Source organism: Rousettus aegyptiacus, unplaced genomic scaffold (genome assembly GCF_014176215.1).
Source record: "Rousettus aegyptiacus isolate mRouAeg1 unplaced genomic scaffold, mRouAeg1.p scaffold_m13_p_17, whole genome shotgun sequence".
Taxonomy (NCBI): Eukaryota; Metazoa; Chordata; class Mammalia; order Chiroptera; family Pteropodidae; genus Rousettus; species Rousettus aegyptiacus.
In genome coordinates this window covers 20069070-20084853 of record NW_023416292.1, presented here as the reverse complement: position 1 = coordinate 20084853, position 15784 = coordinate 20069070, and the positions used below count along the sequence as shown (strand labels likewise).

Sequence of the window (15784 nt, the reverse complement as noted above, 5' to 3'; positions counted from 1 at the left end):
CGTTCAGCAACATTGAACAGACTATCCTCTGACTCTTCTGCGCATTTGGCCGCATTTTGCTCTTGGCTGTCGTGCGTTCCTTGCCCGTTGCCTACCTGGCAAGCATCGAGTCTTCCTTCAAGACTCAGCTCTCTTCTCACTTCCGCTGAAGCCTCTCTTATTCTTCTCCCAGGTGGGCTCAGATGTTTCTTCCTGACCACCGGCTCAGGACTGACTCTTACGTCCACTGTGATATTGATCGCCTCTCTCTCCATGAGGCTGTACGTTTCTGTATGGAAAGCACTGCTCATGATTAAACCTCTAAGAGACTGCTAAAATGCGTGACATATGGCAGGCACCTGGGGAAGTGGAAGAAAGAGGGCTGGTGGGAGGTGTATTGAGGCAGGAGGGGCAGATATAGACATTGGAGGGAGGCCAAGATGAGTGACTTCAGAGTTCTGTCCTTTGACTTCACTAGTTTGACAGACTCATCAACTCCAAGCGTTAGTTCTGCTCCTCAAATCAGACCCTCTTCAGTTCCAGACAATTGAGCTTTTTTTTCTTAAACCATTGGTAAAAAAAAAAACCTTTCCTTATAGTCCAGGTGCATAGCCTTTGTCTACATATTCTATAATTCCACAGCAAAAATACCTAAAAGAACCATTGTTCTTTTAATCTCCCAGGGGTTCACCTTACAGCTCCAGTGACCATATCAGTCACTGTTTTATTTTTTGGAACCAGGACCAGGAACTTGATTCTTCCCCTGCCCCCATCCCTTCCCCCATTCTCCTCTTCCTACCACTCTCAGTCCTTCTCCCTAGATTTTACCAGGGCTCTCTACCATAAAAAAAATATGAAAAAAAAGCGGAATTTTTACTTTAAGAATAACTCCTCCCCCTTTCCCAACTTTCATTGCAAAAGACACTGTTAAAGGCCGTTCTCTCTACATTTGGAAAACTACTTGCTGGTTCTCTGTCCATTACGAGTGAGACCCTTTGGAGCCAAGTATCCAAAGTGCGTGGGGGTGAGGTGATCCTATGGATGGCATGCTGAAGGCTTGAGTTCTAGTTATGACTCCTTTTCTTCTTAGCCCTGAGACCTTGAAGAAGTACTTTCTAGTCTCCTCAGAGTGACAGTTGCTTTCTTGGTATCTGAGAGCACTGGATGGATGACCTCAAGGCCCTTGATATTTTAGGATCACTGATTTTGCTGTTCTTGGCATCTCAAATAATCAGAACCCAGATTTAGAATCTCAAGACAGCAACAGTAGTTAAAAAATAACAAGCATAAACTGTTAATGTATATTTCTGTTTTCTTCTGTTAAGGTGAGAATCTTTAAACCTCTGCTGCTTATTTCTACTGAGAAATTTTAAGCATTCAAGAACCCCTCTCCAGGCCCTCCTGCAGGAGACCATGAGGAAGAGAGTGGCCATCATTGGAGCTGGAGTCAGCGGCTTGGCCTCCATACGGTGCTGTCTGGAGGAGGGGCTAGAGCCCACCTGCTTTGAAAGGAGCAATGATGTTGGAGGCCTGTGGAAATTCTCGGTGAGTGGCAGGTCACCGGGACACCAGTAGAAGGGAAATGGCTTCTTTGCCAAATCAGATCTGATCGATTCTAATTCAGGCTTGGAGGTGGGTCACAAAAGTTGCAGATCTGGAAAGCAAAACCTCATCCCTCCCATCCCACTAACGTCCAACCGTTCAAAACTTTTCACACCAGCAGGGCTTCTCCTGAAAAGAATATCTCCAGCTTATTAAATGCCGTCACCTTACAGCCTGGAGATCCGGGACAGCCCAGATCTCCAGGCTGTAATGTACTGTCAGTAATTAGTCAAAAACTACACCACTGCCTCCCCAAGCAACCGATAGGATTCTGTCCCTATTGATCTTAAATCCTAGGACCATAGGGGAGAAAGAAAAAGGAAAACCTAGACTAGAGTCAGGAGTTCTGAGTTCCAGTCTTACCTCTCAGGTTTTCTGGGGAGATTTGAGGCAAGCCATTTTTTTTCCTGGATTTCAAATGCTCGTGCGTCAAATGTGCCTTCTGATTTCTAACGGGTCGTGATTCCAGAATCACCGCGTGTCTCTTGGGGAGATGTTGTAAGTTATTATATGTAAGGATTGTGTGTATCGCATGCGTGGTTACTGAACACTCTGTGAGCTCCAAATCCAAGTAGGGGGGGTGGGGGTGGGGGAGATAGTCTCTGCCATTCAGGTTCATTATTGTAGAAATAACATATTCAGGAAATATTCATTACAAACATGATTTTTAAATTTTATACGTTAAGTTTGGGGAAACGTCTAGCCTTTCTGCCATGAATTTCCCAGCGATTATTATTGGATGTAGCTGACATGTGTTTGGCTTGGAGACACATCCACATCGTTCATCTCGCCATGATATCCTGTCCTGGTCTCCGTTACAGCCCATCCTGCGACCATAGGTTGCTCTAATGGAGGGTCTCAGCGCTGAGAACTCACATGTACTCACCTCAAGAGCTTTTATTTTTTTTAAAAAATTGAGTTCCTACATCCCTGAAAGTATTACATAAGATATAAGATCATTAATTTTTATTTTTCATTAGGGAATAATCGAGAGGGTTTTTAAAAAAAAAAAAAAAAGAATTCGGTTTTCTTTTTATTTATATCTACTCAGAGAAATACGGCCAGCTTAGCCTAAACCATGAAATGCTTCTCTGTTATCTCATTAGCTCAAGCATCTATTTTGGCAGAGTTGTGTACTAGGTACTAGGAAGGCTCCTGCGTGACATGATCACTCGACGTCAATGGCTTCTACTCCATCTAGTGAAGCAAACCAGCGTGTAGGTCCACGATCCTTAGACAGGAAACAGGCTAAAGCTCACTTAACAGCAAAACCTGTCCTGAAGTCACATGGTCAGAAAACATGAGCCGAAGCCACAGGACTATTCAGTCTTTATCTGTCCCGCTCTGTGTCTCAATACAGAGATTCCCTCGCATTTGATCACAGGCAGCGTGCTGCCCAAAATCTCGCTGGGAGTGTTGTGGAAAAATAACCCCCAATCAACAATTTCCAAAACATATCTGGCCCTAAGAATTTCAAATAAGAGGGGATAGAGCTTTACGATAACAAGGTAGCCCTTGGTGACTGTCAACTTAATGAACAGCGGTTTGAGCTTTAAAAGAAAGCGGACTACTGAAATTGCAGGTCAGGGGAAACTTCCGGCAGCAATGACACTTAGCTGAGACCCAAAGCATGTCCTCGGACAAGGAAAGTAGGGGTCGCTATGGGACACACCTGCAGAGCTGCGTTCCCGCCCCCCTCCCTCCACCCCACCATGTGCTGTGTGAATGAAATCCCGCAGACACACAGTCACCAGCTGGGTGCCGGTGCCAGCTTGGAGGGGTGTCCAGGTGGGGGTAACCAGCAACCCATGAAGGGCACAGAGAAGGCAACGAACTTGGTCTCTCTGGGAGTCTGTAGGAGAGCCGGTGCGGCCAGATCGGACAGTTTATTTAAAGAAGCAACGGATAACAGGGCGATAAGACGCAAAGTCGGACCGCAGGTTATTCCAGAGAGGGGGTGTCTCTTTTCCACAATGTTGCTGTGTCAGAGGAGAATTATGCCCACGGCCCTGCGGGGATGCAAACACATACAAATATTCTAACCTCTAGTCCCCTTCACACGCCCCTTCCTTCTTTTCAAAGAAAAGCTGCATGGCTCAATGTATAATCAGAGAAGGGTTTTTGAGACACAGGTTACATAAGCTTCTATTTTGCAAATCCTGTTAGGCAGAACCTATTCTGGAAGAGAGACACGTGATGGTTCTGAACTTTTGACCGTGTGCTTTTCCTGTAAAAGAAAAACCAAACACTAATGGGCCAAATATAAGTTTTACGTTTCATACATTCTAATAGGACCTCGTGGCCTCCAAAGGTTTTAATCCATGATAAGAGGCTGCTTAACAAGCTGCATACAATAGGTTGGGATCATTTTGACTGTGAATAAGGGTAAACAGAACTATCTGGACTTTTGTTCTACTGATTTATTCTTCTCGTGCATTCTTTTATTCATTCAGCAAATACGTATTTGGGTCATTATGTATGGGGTGCTGTGCGAGGTATAGCTGCAGATAAGAGGCAAAGCAGGCAGCCCCCATTTTAGAAGCAGAGAGAAAACAAGTACCAGAATAACTTTACTCCAAGTGAAGACGAGACTAGGGCGGTGGAGACAATCAGAGCGTGGTGGGGAGGGGAGGACTTCCAGCTGACGAGGGCAGGATGAGGAGAAGCAAGAGGGAGGAGGCAACCTCTGAGCTGGACCTGGAGGGTCTATGGAGACCAGCAGAAATGAGACTGACAAGCAGAGAGGGAATACGAAAGGAGATCAAGGCAAGCCCTGCTCTCAAGACGCTTACGTTCCAGCAGCGAAGATGAGACACAGACACAGTCGTGACCATAGACGGATGGTGACAGTGCACCCTCGGCCGCTGGAGCTCTGTGTCTAGGGCAAGCTCTCCGGGCCAAGGCAGAGTCTGAGCTTAACTTCCCCCTTACTGGCTCAAACCACCCCGAGACTGAAATAATGGAAATGCAAGGTCTCCGGAGATGTCTGTTGCCACACATCTATTTTTTGTTTGTTCGTTTGGAGAACAGCCTTTAAGCAGAAGGGACAAATCAAAAACAAAGAGCTGTAGGGTACATAGTCTTCTCTCCTCATGTTGAGTGGCTGGTGTCCAGGGTACAGAAGGCAGAGTTCATCAGCGACAGAAATAATCCAAGGGCAGGGCTCAGCCCTCCCTCTCTTCCGCCCTCTCCTCCCCTCAATCACCAGAAAAAGTTCCTGGCTCTGGGTAAACAGGGAAGACTCCGACCTGACAACCTGCCAGGCATGAAGGCTTCGCCCTCTGTCTGACCTTGGCAGAAATTTCCAAGTCAGGTTTAAAAAGTTAAAATCTCTGGACTTAGCTATTCTAAGAAGTACAGCAATCATGAGTAAAGGAAGTTTATTTTCAGCTTCAGGTTTAAAACACTGAGGCCTCAGGCAGCTCCCCACAGAGACACGATCCTCCCATTGTTCTCCAGTACTTTTTGCCTTCATCTTCCAGAGGTCAGCTGGGGCTGGAGAGAGACAGACATCGTGAATCCAGCAGGAACATGACATCTTCCTCTTCCTCTCCCTCCGTCTCACGGGCGTTCCTTCAGGATGGGGAGAAGCAGAGGCCGCCAGCTTTCGAATGTGCTTTAAGGCTGCACATGGCGTGCACTTTGTCCTGTCCTTGCGACAGAGAGGACATGCTGATTTTCAATCAAGCCTCCCACTGCTTTTCGAAAGAAGCTATTTTTCAATTATACAGTGGCTTTAACATAAAGAGCAGAATCTCCAGCCCCTCTCTGGTGAGGGGTGCGCACCTCTAACCGGTGACATAAGGAGCCCCTCAGGCACAGAATTCAGTTACGATAGAGCAGTGGCTCCCCAAGTGTGCTCCCTAGACTGGCAGCATTAGCGGCCCCTAGCACTTGTAAACGCAAATTCTCAGACCTTACCCCAGAGACGCTGAATCAGAATTTCTGGGGTCAGGCCAAGGAAGCTATGGCCTGAGGAGCCCTTTGGGTGAGTCTGAGGATGCCAAAGTTGGGAAGTCATGCCAAGAGAAGGCTCTGCGGCTGCGGAGGGGGACAGTGAACTCCATAGAGCCAACCACAGGGGCTGGAGGCTGCAGCTTCTCCTGCTGACCATTTACTTCTCCTTCGTTTTTTCAACATGAGTGTGAGGTCAGAGCTCTGATTGGAAAAAGAAAGAAAAATCTGTGGGACTAAAAACACAGAGGTAATACTGAGGGTGATCAGAATAAGAGGCCCGAGGCGGACGGCAGCCAGCTCTGTGCCGGGCACTGTGCTAAAGGCTTTTCTTTCCGTATCTTCCAGAGAGACCTGTTCATTTTCTTCATGGGTCTTTGGGTTTTGTTCTTTTTGTTTTGTTTTGTTCTGTTTTTTAAAGCTTCTAGTCCACCAAGCATTGAATAGTGACTGGGGGGAACACCATCCTTGGCTTCCTTCTTAAGCCTGTTATTCTCCCCAGGACCATGCGGAAGAGGGTAGAGCCAGCATTTACCCGTCTGTGTTCACCAACTCTTCCAAAGAGATGATGTGCTTCCCAGACTTCCCGTACCCCGACGATTACCCCAACTTCATGCACCACCGCAAGCTCCAGGAATACCTAGAGGCGTTTGCCCAAAAGAAGAATCTCGTAAGATATATTCAGTTTGAGGTAAGGGTCTCCAAATCTGTGCCGTTGGTACCCAGAGGTATACGGGTTAGAGGGACAGCAAGGACAGAGCGCTTCACGACAGAAACCCAGAGCCAGGCGGCAGGACGCCTCCCCCATCGGAGGTGAGGCGTTGCTTTGGATCATAGAGCACTCATGCACTGGGGGTTTTGTCCCTAAATAAATTCCCCACAAGTCTCTGAGGGCTGAGGCAGCCATACTGTCACAGTGTGCTTTCCACCCTGATGCTCTCACGTTTTCAGAGCGATCCCAGAGTCTCTAGTCCATATTTAGACTCGGCATCAATGAGTTGTGGGTCACAAAAATATGGTATTCATTACAAGTTCTTCCATGATGAAGAGTAGCAACTTAAATAAATGGTTAATACAGTATTTCATCTTCCACCCACTTAGCTCCTTAGACTAGGAGCTTTAGAAGTTATGGCATAGTGGCATCATCTCCATAAATAACAATAATGCTTTACCATTGTTTAGAACTCTTAACATCGGTTCATTACTGTTAAATACAGAGCGCATATACTTACAAAGATAATCAGCAAAATTGTGAATTGGGATTATATGAAATTCTATTTATTACGTTAAAATAATAAATAATGAAATCAAAATTATATTATAAATTATAAGTTATATAATTTGTAAATTATATTATATAACTTATAATAGTTAAATGTGATTATAATTTAGTTTTATGTATAATTTCCCTAAAGTCATACTATGGAGAGCAAAGGTGAGATTAGGAAAGACTGGCCCCTAGGACATTCCTATATTTATGGAATAGTTGGAAGATGAAGTCAGAGAGGAAAAGAAATCGTAAACATCCATGGAGGGTGTCAGTACTTAAATGACATGACGTCCTCCACCAGAGCACTCAGGATCGTATACCCCAAATCTACTCACAAGATTTCAAAAGAGTAAATACACCCCAGTAAGTAATTTTCCTTGTGAGGTCTGAAGATTCACTGTGACTCCTATTTTGTTATCTTCCCATACATTTCCCAATGACCAGGAGAGCTCATAACAATTATTTCATCCACAGAAACACTGCTAATAAATAAACAAATAAACAAACAGACTTGTACGTAGAAGGAATTTCTTTCTAATTTTCTTTAAGACACGGGTTTCCAGTGTAAAGAAATGTCCCAGCTTTGTAGTTACCGGCCAATGGGAAGTTGTCTTGGAAAAGAATGGGAAGCAGGAATCCACTACTTTTGACGCTGTAATGATTTGTTCGGGCCATCACGTATACCCCAATCTGCCAACTGACTCCTTTCCTGGTAAGTCTGGAAAATATATAATAATCTGGGGACTTATACATAAACATCAAGGTTGGAATAGATCTTTCCATAGACTGTACATATGATTATTAAGGTTCCAAAGATTTCAAAACAAAACTTTTGAGTTTGATGATACGTGAGACCTAGTAATAATTGGCCTCCTGAACCCCTATACTAAGAGAATCAAGGACCTGCAAGTTTGAGATAAGATGAAGACTCAGGTCCTTATCTTAGACACACCAACTCATACGTTAAGTCCTGACTACATGTGAGATCTCTGAATGAAGGTACATTCAGAAAAATAGAGTCCAACTGCCAAATTGTTTAAAGAAAGTCAATTTTTCTTATGTTGTTTTTAATATAAACATCTTTGTTATTTATAGAGAAAAGCTGGGTTTTCTAATTTCATATATATCCACATTTTTCAAATTAACTTTAGAAATGTGCGTGTGTGTGTGTGTGTGTGTGTGTGTGTAGTGGCACACTTCATTACTAAACTTAAGTGGCAAACATCAAACAAATATAATACACAAGCAAACTCCTTTCCTTTCTTCTTTGTTTGTTTCTTTCTTTCTTTCTTTCTTTCTGTCTTTCTTTCTTTCTTTCTTTCTTACTTTCCTCTCCTTCTTCTTTCCTTCTTTCCTTCTTTCCTTTTTTCCTTCCTTCCTTCCCTCCCTCCCTCCAATAGAAACACCTGTCCACTCAAAAATATTGGAGTTCCCATCTCAAAGCATGATTTTCATTGGCCAAGATAATTAAAAGAGTAGAGATTCGGGGAGAACAGGAGGCCAAAACCAGCAATGTTAAGAGGCAGTGTATTTCCTGTAGACTAATAATAATTACCATCAGCTTGGAACGCTTGGGCTCAACTCCTTATCCCACTGGCTCCTCACCATACAACCTCAGACAAGTCACTTATTTGTCTCAATTTCCTTGTCTTTTAAAATAAGATAATACTAGTACCAACCATTCAAAGATATTATCAAGAGTAAATGGTTAGAACATGCAAAGCCTTTAGTAGAGGGCCCAGGCCATGGTCATAAATATTAGCTATTAGTAGTATAAAAATAGAAGCTTTCATAGTTAAGGGTTTTTCTTAAAAGACAGTAAAAGTAATTATTTGGGAGAGGGGCTTCATGTCAAAAACCCACCAAAAGAATAAATAAATTTCAGCTAGAGAATTTTTTTTAAAAAATTAAGATTGATTAATAGGAAGTTTAGAAATAAAAATATCCAAAAAAGGGAGTTTTCATTATTTCTTCTGAAAATCAACTCAGACTACTCCCCATGTTCCACTTAGGCCTAGACAAGTTTCAAGGTCATTACCTCCACAGTCGGGACTACAAGGGCCCAGAAGCCTTCAAGGGGAAGAGGGTCCTCGTGATTGGCCTGGGGAACTCAGCGTGTGACATTGCTATTGAGCTCAGTCGCCTGGCTACACAGGTAAGTGATCTAAAGGATCTGAGGACACCAACCTCAAGTATGGCTATACTACTGAATCAGCAGCCTAGCACTGAGGATGGTCTCTGTCACGTCCTCCCACAAGGGAGCCACCTGCTGTGCAGGTCCCTTAAGTCAGGGAGGACTGCAGACATCCTCCTTGTGAAGCAAGGTAACATGGCTCACGCTAGGAAGAAGGTACATTCTGCTGTACCCAGAGGTGTGTGTGTGTGGTTGTGTGTGTGTGTGTGGGTGGGTGGGTGGGTGTGTGTATAAATGTGCATTTCTGTTTTAATTTTATGTTCTGATAGCTTCCAAGCACACCGGTGACTAATCAGACTCTACCTTTCTTTATTTATCTGATGGTATTTCTTATCATGTACCCTGTGAAAGGTACTCAGCCGACCGCTCTGAAGGTCTGGGAGATACACAAGATTTAGTTCTTCCTACTGTTTATCCACTCAACAGCCAGTGCTCAAAAAATATCAGGTGCTTTCTATGTGTCAAAATTATGTCAGACTACAAACACACACAGAAATAAGTCAGATTTCTTCCCAACTTCAAGGAGCAGGCAATGGGTAGAGGTGGATGACAGGTAAGCGGACCATCACAGAAGGAGGTAATGTGACTTCCGTGCCATTTGGTGTGGCAGGGGCAGCGCCGTGGATAGAGAACCTGACTTAGCCAGGCTGCAGGCAAAGATCGTCTCCTAGAGACTCTGAGCTGTGCCATGCGCGATCAGTAGACCCCGAAGAAACAACGTACTTTAAAGGGAATAGGTGCTCAATGAATTACTTCTTGAATGTATGTAGATAAAAGCTAAGAATTTTTTAAAAGTCAGATTCCCTTGGGTTATTACACGAGTGGTACAATGGCCAGGCAGTAGGTTTGTCTCGGGGCCAAGGGAGCCGTCATGGTTCGGGATGCCCAGCAAAGGTGCTGCTGGGTGGATGTGTAGGGAGAACTGGAATAGGAGACCAGAGACAGAGAACAGAGTTAAATCTCTGGCATCTCCTCAGCCTGATTTCGGCTGAGGAGATGCCAGAGATGCCACCACCCACCGCCACTGAGGTTTGCTGGATTGGCTAGTGTCCACCAGACCTACTGTGTTAGTCTACGAGTGTGTGAAGACGAAACCTGTCACAGTCGAATACAGAACCCTCTTGTTTCAAGATGGCAGGTCCTCATTCTTACCACAACAATGCACTAGCTCTCTGGGGTGGGGAGAGGGAAGAGTTCTACCTCTACCTGGTCTTAATCATGGACAAGTCATCGTGACCTACCTCTTTAAAGTTTCTCCTTCTGAATACTGAGGCAACTGTATAGAGACGTCCACAGAATTGTATCTTATCTACTCATTTCTTAAGAGTGATACTGACATCTATGTGGCCTTCCCCACCAGGTCATTATCAGCACCAGAAGTGGTTCCTGGGTCATGAGCCGGGTTTGGGATGATGGCTGTCCTTGGGACATGGTGTATGTCACCCGCTTTGCAACCTTCCTCCGGAATGCTCTTCCTTCATTTGTCTCTGACTGGTTATATGTCAAGAAGATGAACACGTGGTTTAAGCATGAGAACTATGGCCTGATGCCTTTAAACGGGTACTATGAATAATAGCGTCTGTCATTCAAAAGAGTGGGGCACTGGTTTAAGTTGAATTCTTTCTCTCTAGGTCTGACTTCAGCTGTCTCGTTGAGGCTACTGGAATTAAATTGAGGACTGCATAGGTGACGCTGTATGTCCAGAGGCCACGTATGGGATGAAAATCTTATTGAAATCAGTCTAGTGGGGAAAGGAGTATGAGAAAATTCAGACTGGGGGTGCAGTAGGCAGCTAGTTCACCCTGACGTGCAGGATCCAGCTGTGGAAGCTACAAGCTACAGAATGGAATTTTGAGAGCTGAGCCAACTCGTGAATTGTGTTGGGTTTTTTTGAGGAATATCTCGTTTGTGCTTATGGGTGAAGGGAGATAGGAATAATAATAACAACACCTACTCCTCAAGACTGTTCTGGGGTTCACTAAGATAAAAGACATGAGACTTACTTTGTAAACTATAAAGCGCCACAAAGTAGGCCAACGAAATTAACAAGATTCACTGTGTCCTCTATGGAGACAGAGCCCAACTTCCACTAATGAGAAAGGCATTCAAGTTGGAAGGATCACTATGTCAAGAGAAAAAATATTTAAGTGGGTAAGCAAAGAAAGGACTCACTGAGAAATTTCATCTTTGGCCCATGCCAGCAAATGCTTCGCTGTGTGTAGAGAAACAGGTTAAGGAAAAGTAAGAGGCAAATGGACATTGAAACAGCAAACATAAGGCCCGGGAGCCCAGCTCTCACTCCACCACACACGTCCTACCTGGTCGGGCAGACTGCTAGATGACCGGAGAGAAAGAAAAGTTGATTTCACATATTTGAAATTATGTTTAATGGAACAGGAGTTCCAAGGCTTGATCTGGTTAAGATATTTTTGTCTTGTAAGAGTAACTGAAAACCGTATTTTGGCTTTGTCCTTTAGACATTAATTAATGCATTGTTTTAGAAATCCGCTCCTAAGAACTAAGCTCCCTTCCAGAAAGGGTTCCAAGCACCCTGAGGTGCTAATGACACATCCTCACTCCCGCTCAGGAGAACAGAGGTGGAAGAGGGGAGAGGAAAACAGATTTTCCTGCGACCTACTTTTTGTCACCTTATAAGATAGAAGGAGGCGTTGCAGGATTATAGAGGTGGAGAAGTATAGAGACAAATTCTAAGATTTATAAAGTTTCTCAGTGTTTGAGATAGTCGGAGGATGTTCCCAAACCCCTGAAGGAAACAACTCAAAATGAAGGATGTCGTCAAAAAAACATCATTCCTTGAATTTTGGCAAATGAAGTGCAGGATCAAAGTTGTTATACTTTCTTTTGTGACCATAGTTGATGAAAGGAAACCAAAGGTGGCAATAAAACATCATGGGGATTGTTTTATAAACTATATAAATGTCTAACCAATATACTGTATACTTGAAACTAATAATAAAATTAAAAAAAAAAATCCCACCACAACAAATCTGATTGTCTCATCTATGATGAGGCCTCAGTTACAATAACAGCTCACTTATAATAACGATGCTTACAGGTGCCAGGCACTCTTTTAAATGCTTTACAGATTACTCATGAAATTCTCACGACAACCCCATGAGGTAGATTCTGTATTGTCCCCATTTGATGAAAAGGAAACAAGTACTGGGGTGTGGCAGCTAGTACGAGATAAAGTCAGGCTATAAATTTGGGTTATCTCTCTCCAGAGTTAGCACTCTTAATCATTTTATTACATCTAGGAATTAGTTTTATTCTAATCTATTTGGTGAGTCTCCAAATAGTCTAAGTACCCATAAGAGAATCTTCAAGTTTCAAGGGGCCAAGAGAGGCAGCTCAGACAGACAATTCCAGACAACAGAAAAAGAACTGCCCCAGAGAAGAGCTCGCTTGTCCCCAAGCTGATGTTTAACTGCTCAAATGTAGTTGCAATGCTATGGGCTATTGCGGAGATTTCCTGGAGATGAGATAGTTTATGGCAACAGCCTTCGTCTCTTGCTTCTGCACAGCACCCTGAGGAAAGAACCTGTTTTCAACGATGAGCTCCCATCACGCATCATGTGTGGCACTGTGTCCATCAAGCCCGGGGTGAAGGAGTTCACAGAGACCTCGGCCGTGTTCGAGGATGGCACCATCTTTGAGGCCATCGACTTTGTCATTTTTGCAACAGGCTATAATTATGTCTACCCCTTCCTCGATGACTCCATCATCCAGAACAGAAATAATGAGCTCTCCTTGTTTAAAGGCATCTTCCCCCCACTGATGGAGAAGCCGACCTTGGCCATTATTGGCCTTGTCCAGTCCCTGGGGCCTGCCATCCCCACAGCTGACCAGCAAGCCCGCTGGGCTGTTAAAGTGTTTACAAGTAAGTGGGCCATCTTGGCTTCCATTCCTTTAGTCAGTGAACATTTATTGAGCACCTACTGTATGCCGAGCACTGCACCAGGGTCTGGATGATATAACAAAAGTAAGACAGATGTGCTCCATGACCTCAGAGAAGTTTGCCACTCCCCAAGCAAGTGCACTGGCTCCTCAGATTTCTGTTTCTGTGAACTTTTATTCTACTAAAGATACCAAAGGTAGCTCCTCTTGATATAAAATCTTTTAGGGACAGAGTTCATAAATATTGAATGCAATTCATCATATGTCATTATACATTTCTGATTGCTTTGTTTTTTTTTCAATATTTCTCTCTTTGTTTCTATTTTTAGACTCATGTACCCTGCCAACTTCAAAGGAAATGATGGATGATGTTGATAAGAAAGCAAGGAAAAAACTCGAGTGGTAAGAGATTGTATTTGCTAATGAAATGGAACACTAGCTATAATCAAATAGTATTAGTTGGCAAATAATGGTTACTGTATTTCTCCTGTATAACACTAGAACACAGGTTCTCAAACAGGCATGATTTTGGTCCCCAGCATTTGACAAAGTCTGGAGACATTTTTGGTCATCATAAGTGATGGAGGCATGCTACCAGTGTCTAATGAGGAGAAACTGGGGGTGCTGCTAAACCTCCTACAGTTGCAGCACTGTTCATAATAGCCAAGCTATGGAAGCAACCTGTGTTCATCGATGGGCAATGGACAAAGAGGAGGCGGCACATTTATAGATGGAATGAAACAGCCATTAAGAAAGAATAAAATCTTCCCATTCGCAACGACATGGATGGACCTGGACAGAATGATATTAGGTGTGAACTGTCGCTAAAAAAAAAATAAAATTAAAAACAAAAAGAATAATCACGTATTAAAAAGAAAAGTAAGTTAATCAGTCACCTTAAGACCGTAGGGTCAGTTCACTCAGGCCACGTGGCCAGAGGCAAAAGTTCAAAATGATGTCAAACTTGTATAAGCTGTTGGAAAGAAGAGAAAAATAAAAGCTCATTCATAGCGAAAGAACAAATGATAAATTCAGTACTGGGGAAAAAGAGAGGCATGGGGTACTACTGGAGGTACTGACTAAAATGTTACTTTACTGAGACGGAAAATAAGAAACTAGTTACAACTCATCACAATGTGTTCTTCTCTTCCCTCAGGTTTGGCCTGAGCCAGACTTTGCAGACCGATTACGTCACATACATGGATGAGCTGGGCTCCCTCATAGGGGCCAAGCCCAACATACCATGGCTGCTCCTGACTGATCCCAAGCTTGCCCTCGAGGTGTACTTCGGTCCTTGCAGCCCATACCAGTTTCGACTTATGGGCCCAGGGAAGTGGGATGGAGCCAGAAAGGCCATCATGACCCAATGGGACCGGACAATAAAGCCAATGAGGACAAGAGCTGTCAGTGAAGCTCACAGACCCCAACCCTTTTATGACTTGCTTAAAATGCTTTTATTCCCACTGCTGCTTCTTTCTGTTTTGCTTACATTTTATTAATGAGAAAGTTCTTTGGGTCTCAGAGTTCAGTCTGGAACTTGAACTGTAGATATGCCTATACATACAGATATATAAAATCTCGTAGCTGCTTTTTCCCCTCCTGCATATGTAAAAACAAATTCTGGCCCATTTGACTCAAAGTCTAAATAAAATGGAAATACTCAGCCTCTCTTTTCTGATGAGAATCTGTATTCTAAAAGGTTTTTTACATGCTAAAGTGGCAAATGTGTAGATGCTTGGGATAAAAACGATGGGAGGGTAAATGGGAGTGAGCACAGATTTTCAGGTTGAATAAAGTTTAATAAACTTTTTAAAGGGTCTTTTGCCATAGAAAGAATCGTCGTCATTGCCATGTTGAATCTCCCAGCTTATGACACAGTATATCTTTTCATTTATTTAGATCTTTAATTTCTCTCAGCAGTGTTTTGTAATTTTCAGTGCATAGGTCTTATCCAGCCTATGTCAGAATTATCCTAAGTATTTCAGATTTTTGGATGTCATTATAAACAGTGGCTTCTCTTTTTTCAATTTACTGGTGTTTACTGCTAACATATAGAAATGTAATCATTTGTTCTATGAATTTTTATGTAGATTTCATAATACTCTTTACATAATCATGTTATCTGAAAATAAAGATAGTTTCACTTCTCCCGTTCCAATTTAGATGTCTTTTATTTCTTTTTGTTGCCTTATTGCCCTAGCTAGAAACTCCAGTAGAATGTTGACTAAAAGTAGTGAGATCAGACATCTTTGCCTTGTTCCTGATCTTAGGAATAAAGCATTCAGTGTTTCACGATTAAGTACGATGTTAGCTGTAGATTTTTTTATAAATGACCTTTAAGTTGAAGGAGTGTTCTTTTATTCCTAATTTGCCGACAGTTTTTGATAATATTTTTGTCTGCTTTTCACTTCAATGTAATGACAGTCTCACAGAATAAGTTAGAGAGTATTCTTTCCTCTTTAATTTTCCAGAAGAGCTGTGTATAATTGGCATCATTACTTTCTTAAATGTCTGGCAGGATTTACCAGTGAGGCCATCTTGGCCTGAAGATCTTTGTGGGAATATTTTTAAACTACGATTCCAAGTTCTTTAACAGAGTTAGGGTTACACACGATGTGCGTTTCTTCTTGAGAGAACTTTGGCTGTCCGTGTCTTTCCAGCAGTTCTTTTACATAAGGTAATTCAATATAGGCAGTACAGTCTTTTCAACAAATGGTACTGGGACAATTAGATATTCATATGAGATGAAAAAATAATGATCTACAAACATACAGAGACATGAGGAGAACAAGAAAAAATGATATTTTGAGTGGGCGTGTCTATGCTTCAGACCATTTTTCAGGGTGTGAGTCTCCTCCCTACCCCAC

The 15784-nt window shown here is 43.0% G+C and overlaps 1 protein-coding gene across 2 annotated transcripts; it reads left to right on the top strand.

Annotated features, from left to right (window-relative positions):
* Window positions 1-883: 883 nt before the first annotated feature.
* On the top strand, window positions 884-14601 carry FMO3 (flavin containing dimethylaniline monoxygenase 3). Of its 2 annotated transcripts, none has more exons than XM_016147141.2 (9): window positions 884-993; window positions 1305-1524; window positions 6038-6226; window positions 7355-7517; window positions 8818-8960; window positions 10360-10559; window positions 12545-12900; window positions 13247-13319; window positions 14074-14601. In XM_016147141.2, the coding sequence occupies exons 2-9, from the start codon at window positions 1393-1395 to the stop codon at window positions 14414-14416; spliced, it is 1599 nt and encodes a 532-aa protein (XP_016002627.1). In that variant the 5' UTR covers window positions 884-993; window positions 1305-1392; the 3' UTR covers window positions 14417-14601. The 2 variants fall into 2 exon arrangements, with proteins under 2 accessions (XP_016002627.1, XP_016002628.1); XM_016147142.2 differs by having other exon boundaries at window positions 927-1003.
* Window positions 14602-15784: the final 1183 nt, after the last annotated feature.

Coding starts and splice junctions, on each gene's coding strand:
- FMO3 (XM_016147141.2), top strand. CDS start 1,393: ATGAGGAAGAGAGTGGCCATCATTGGAGCTGGAGTCAGCGGCTTGGCC. Junction 7,518..8,817: donor GCCAACTGACTCCTTTCCTG/GTAAGTCTGGAA, acceptor TGTTCCACTTAG/GCCTAGACAAGTTTCAAGGT. Junction 8,961..10,359: donor TCAGTCGCCTGGCTACACAG/GTAAGTGATCTA, acceptor CTTCCCCACCAG/GTCATTATCAGCACCAGAAG.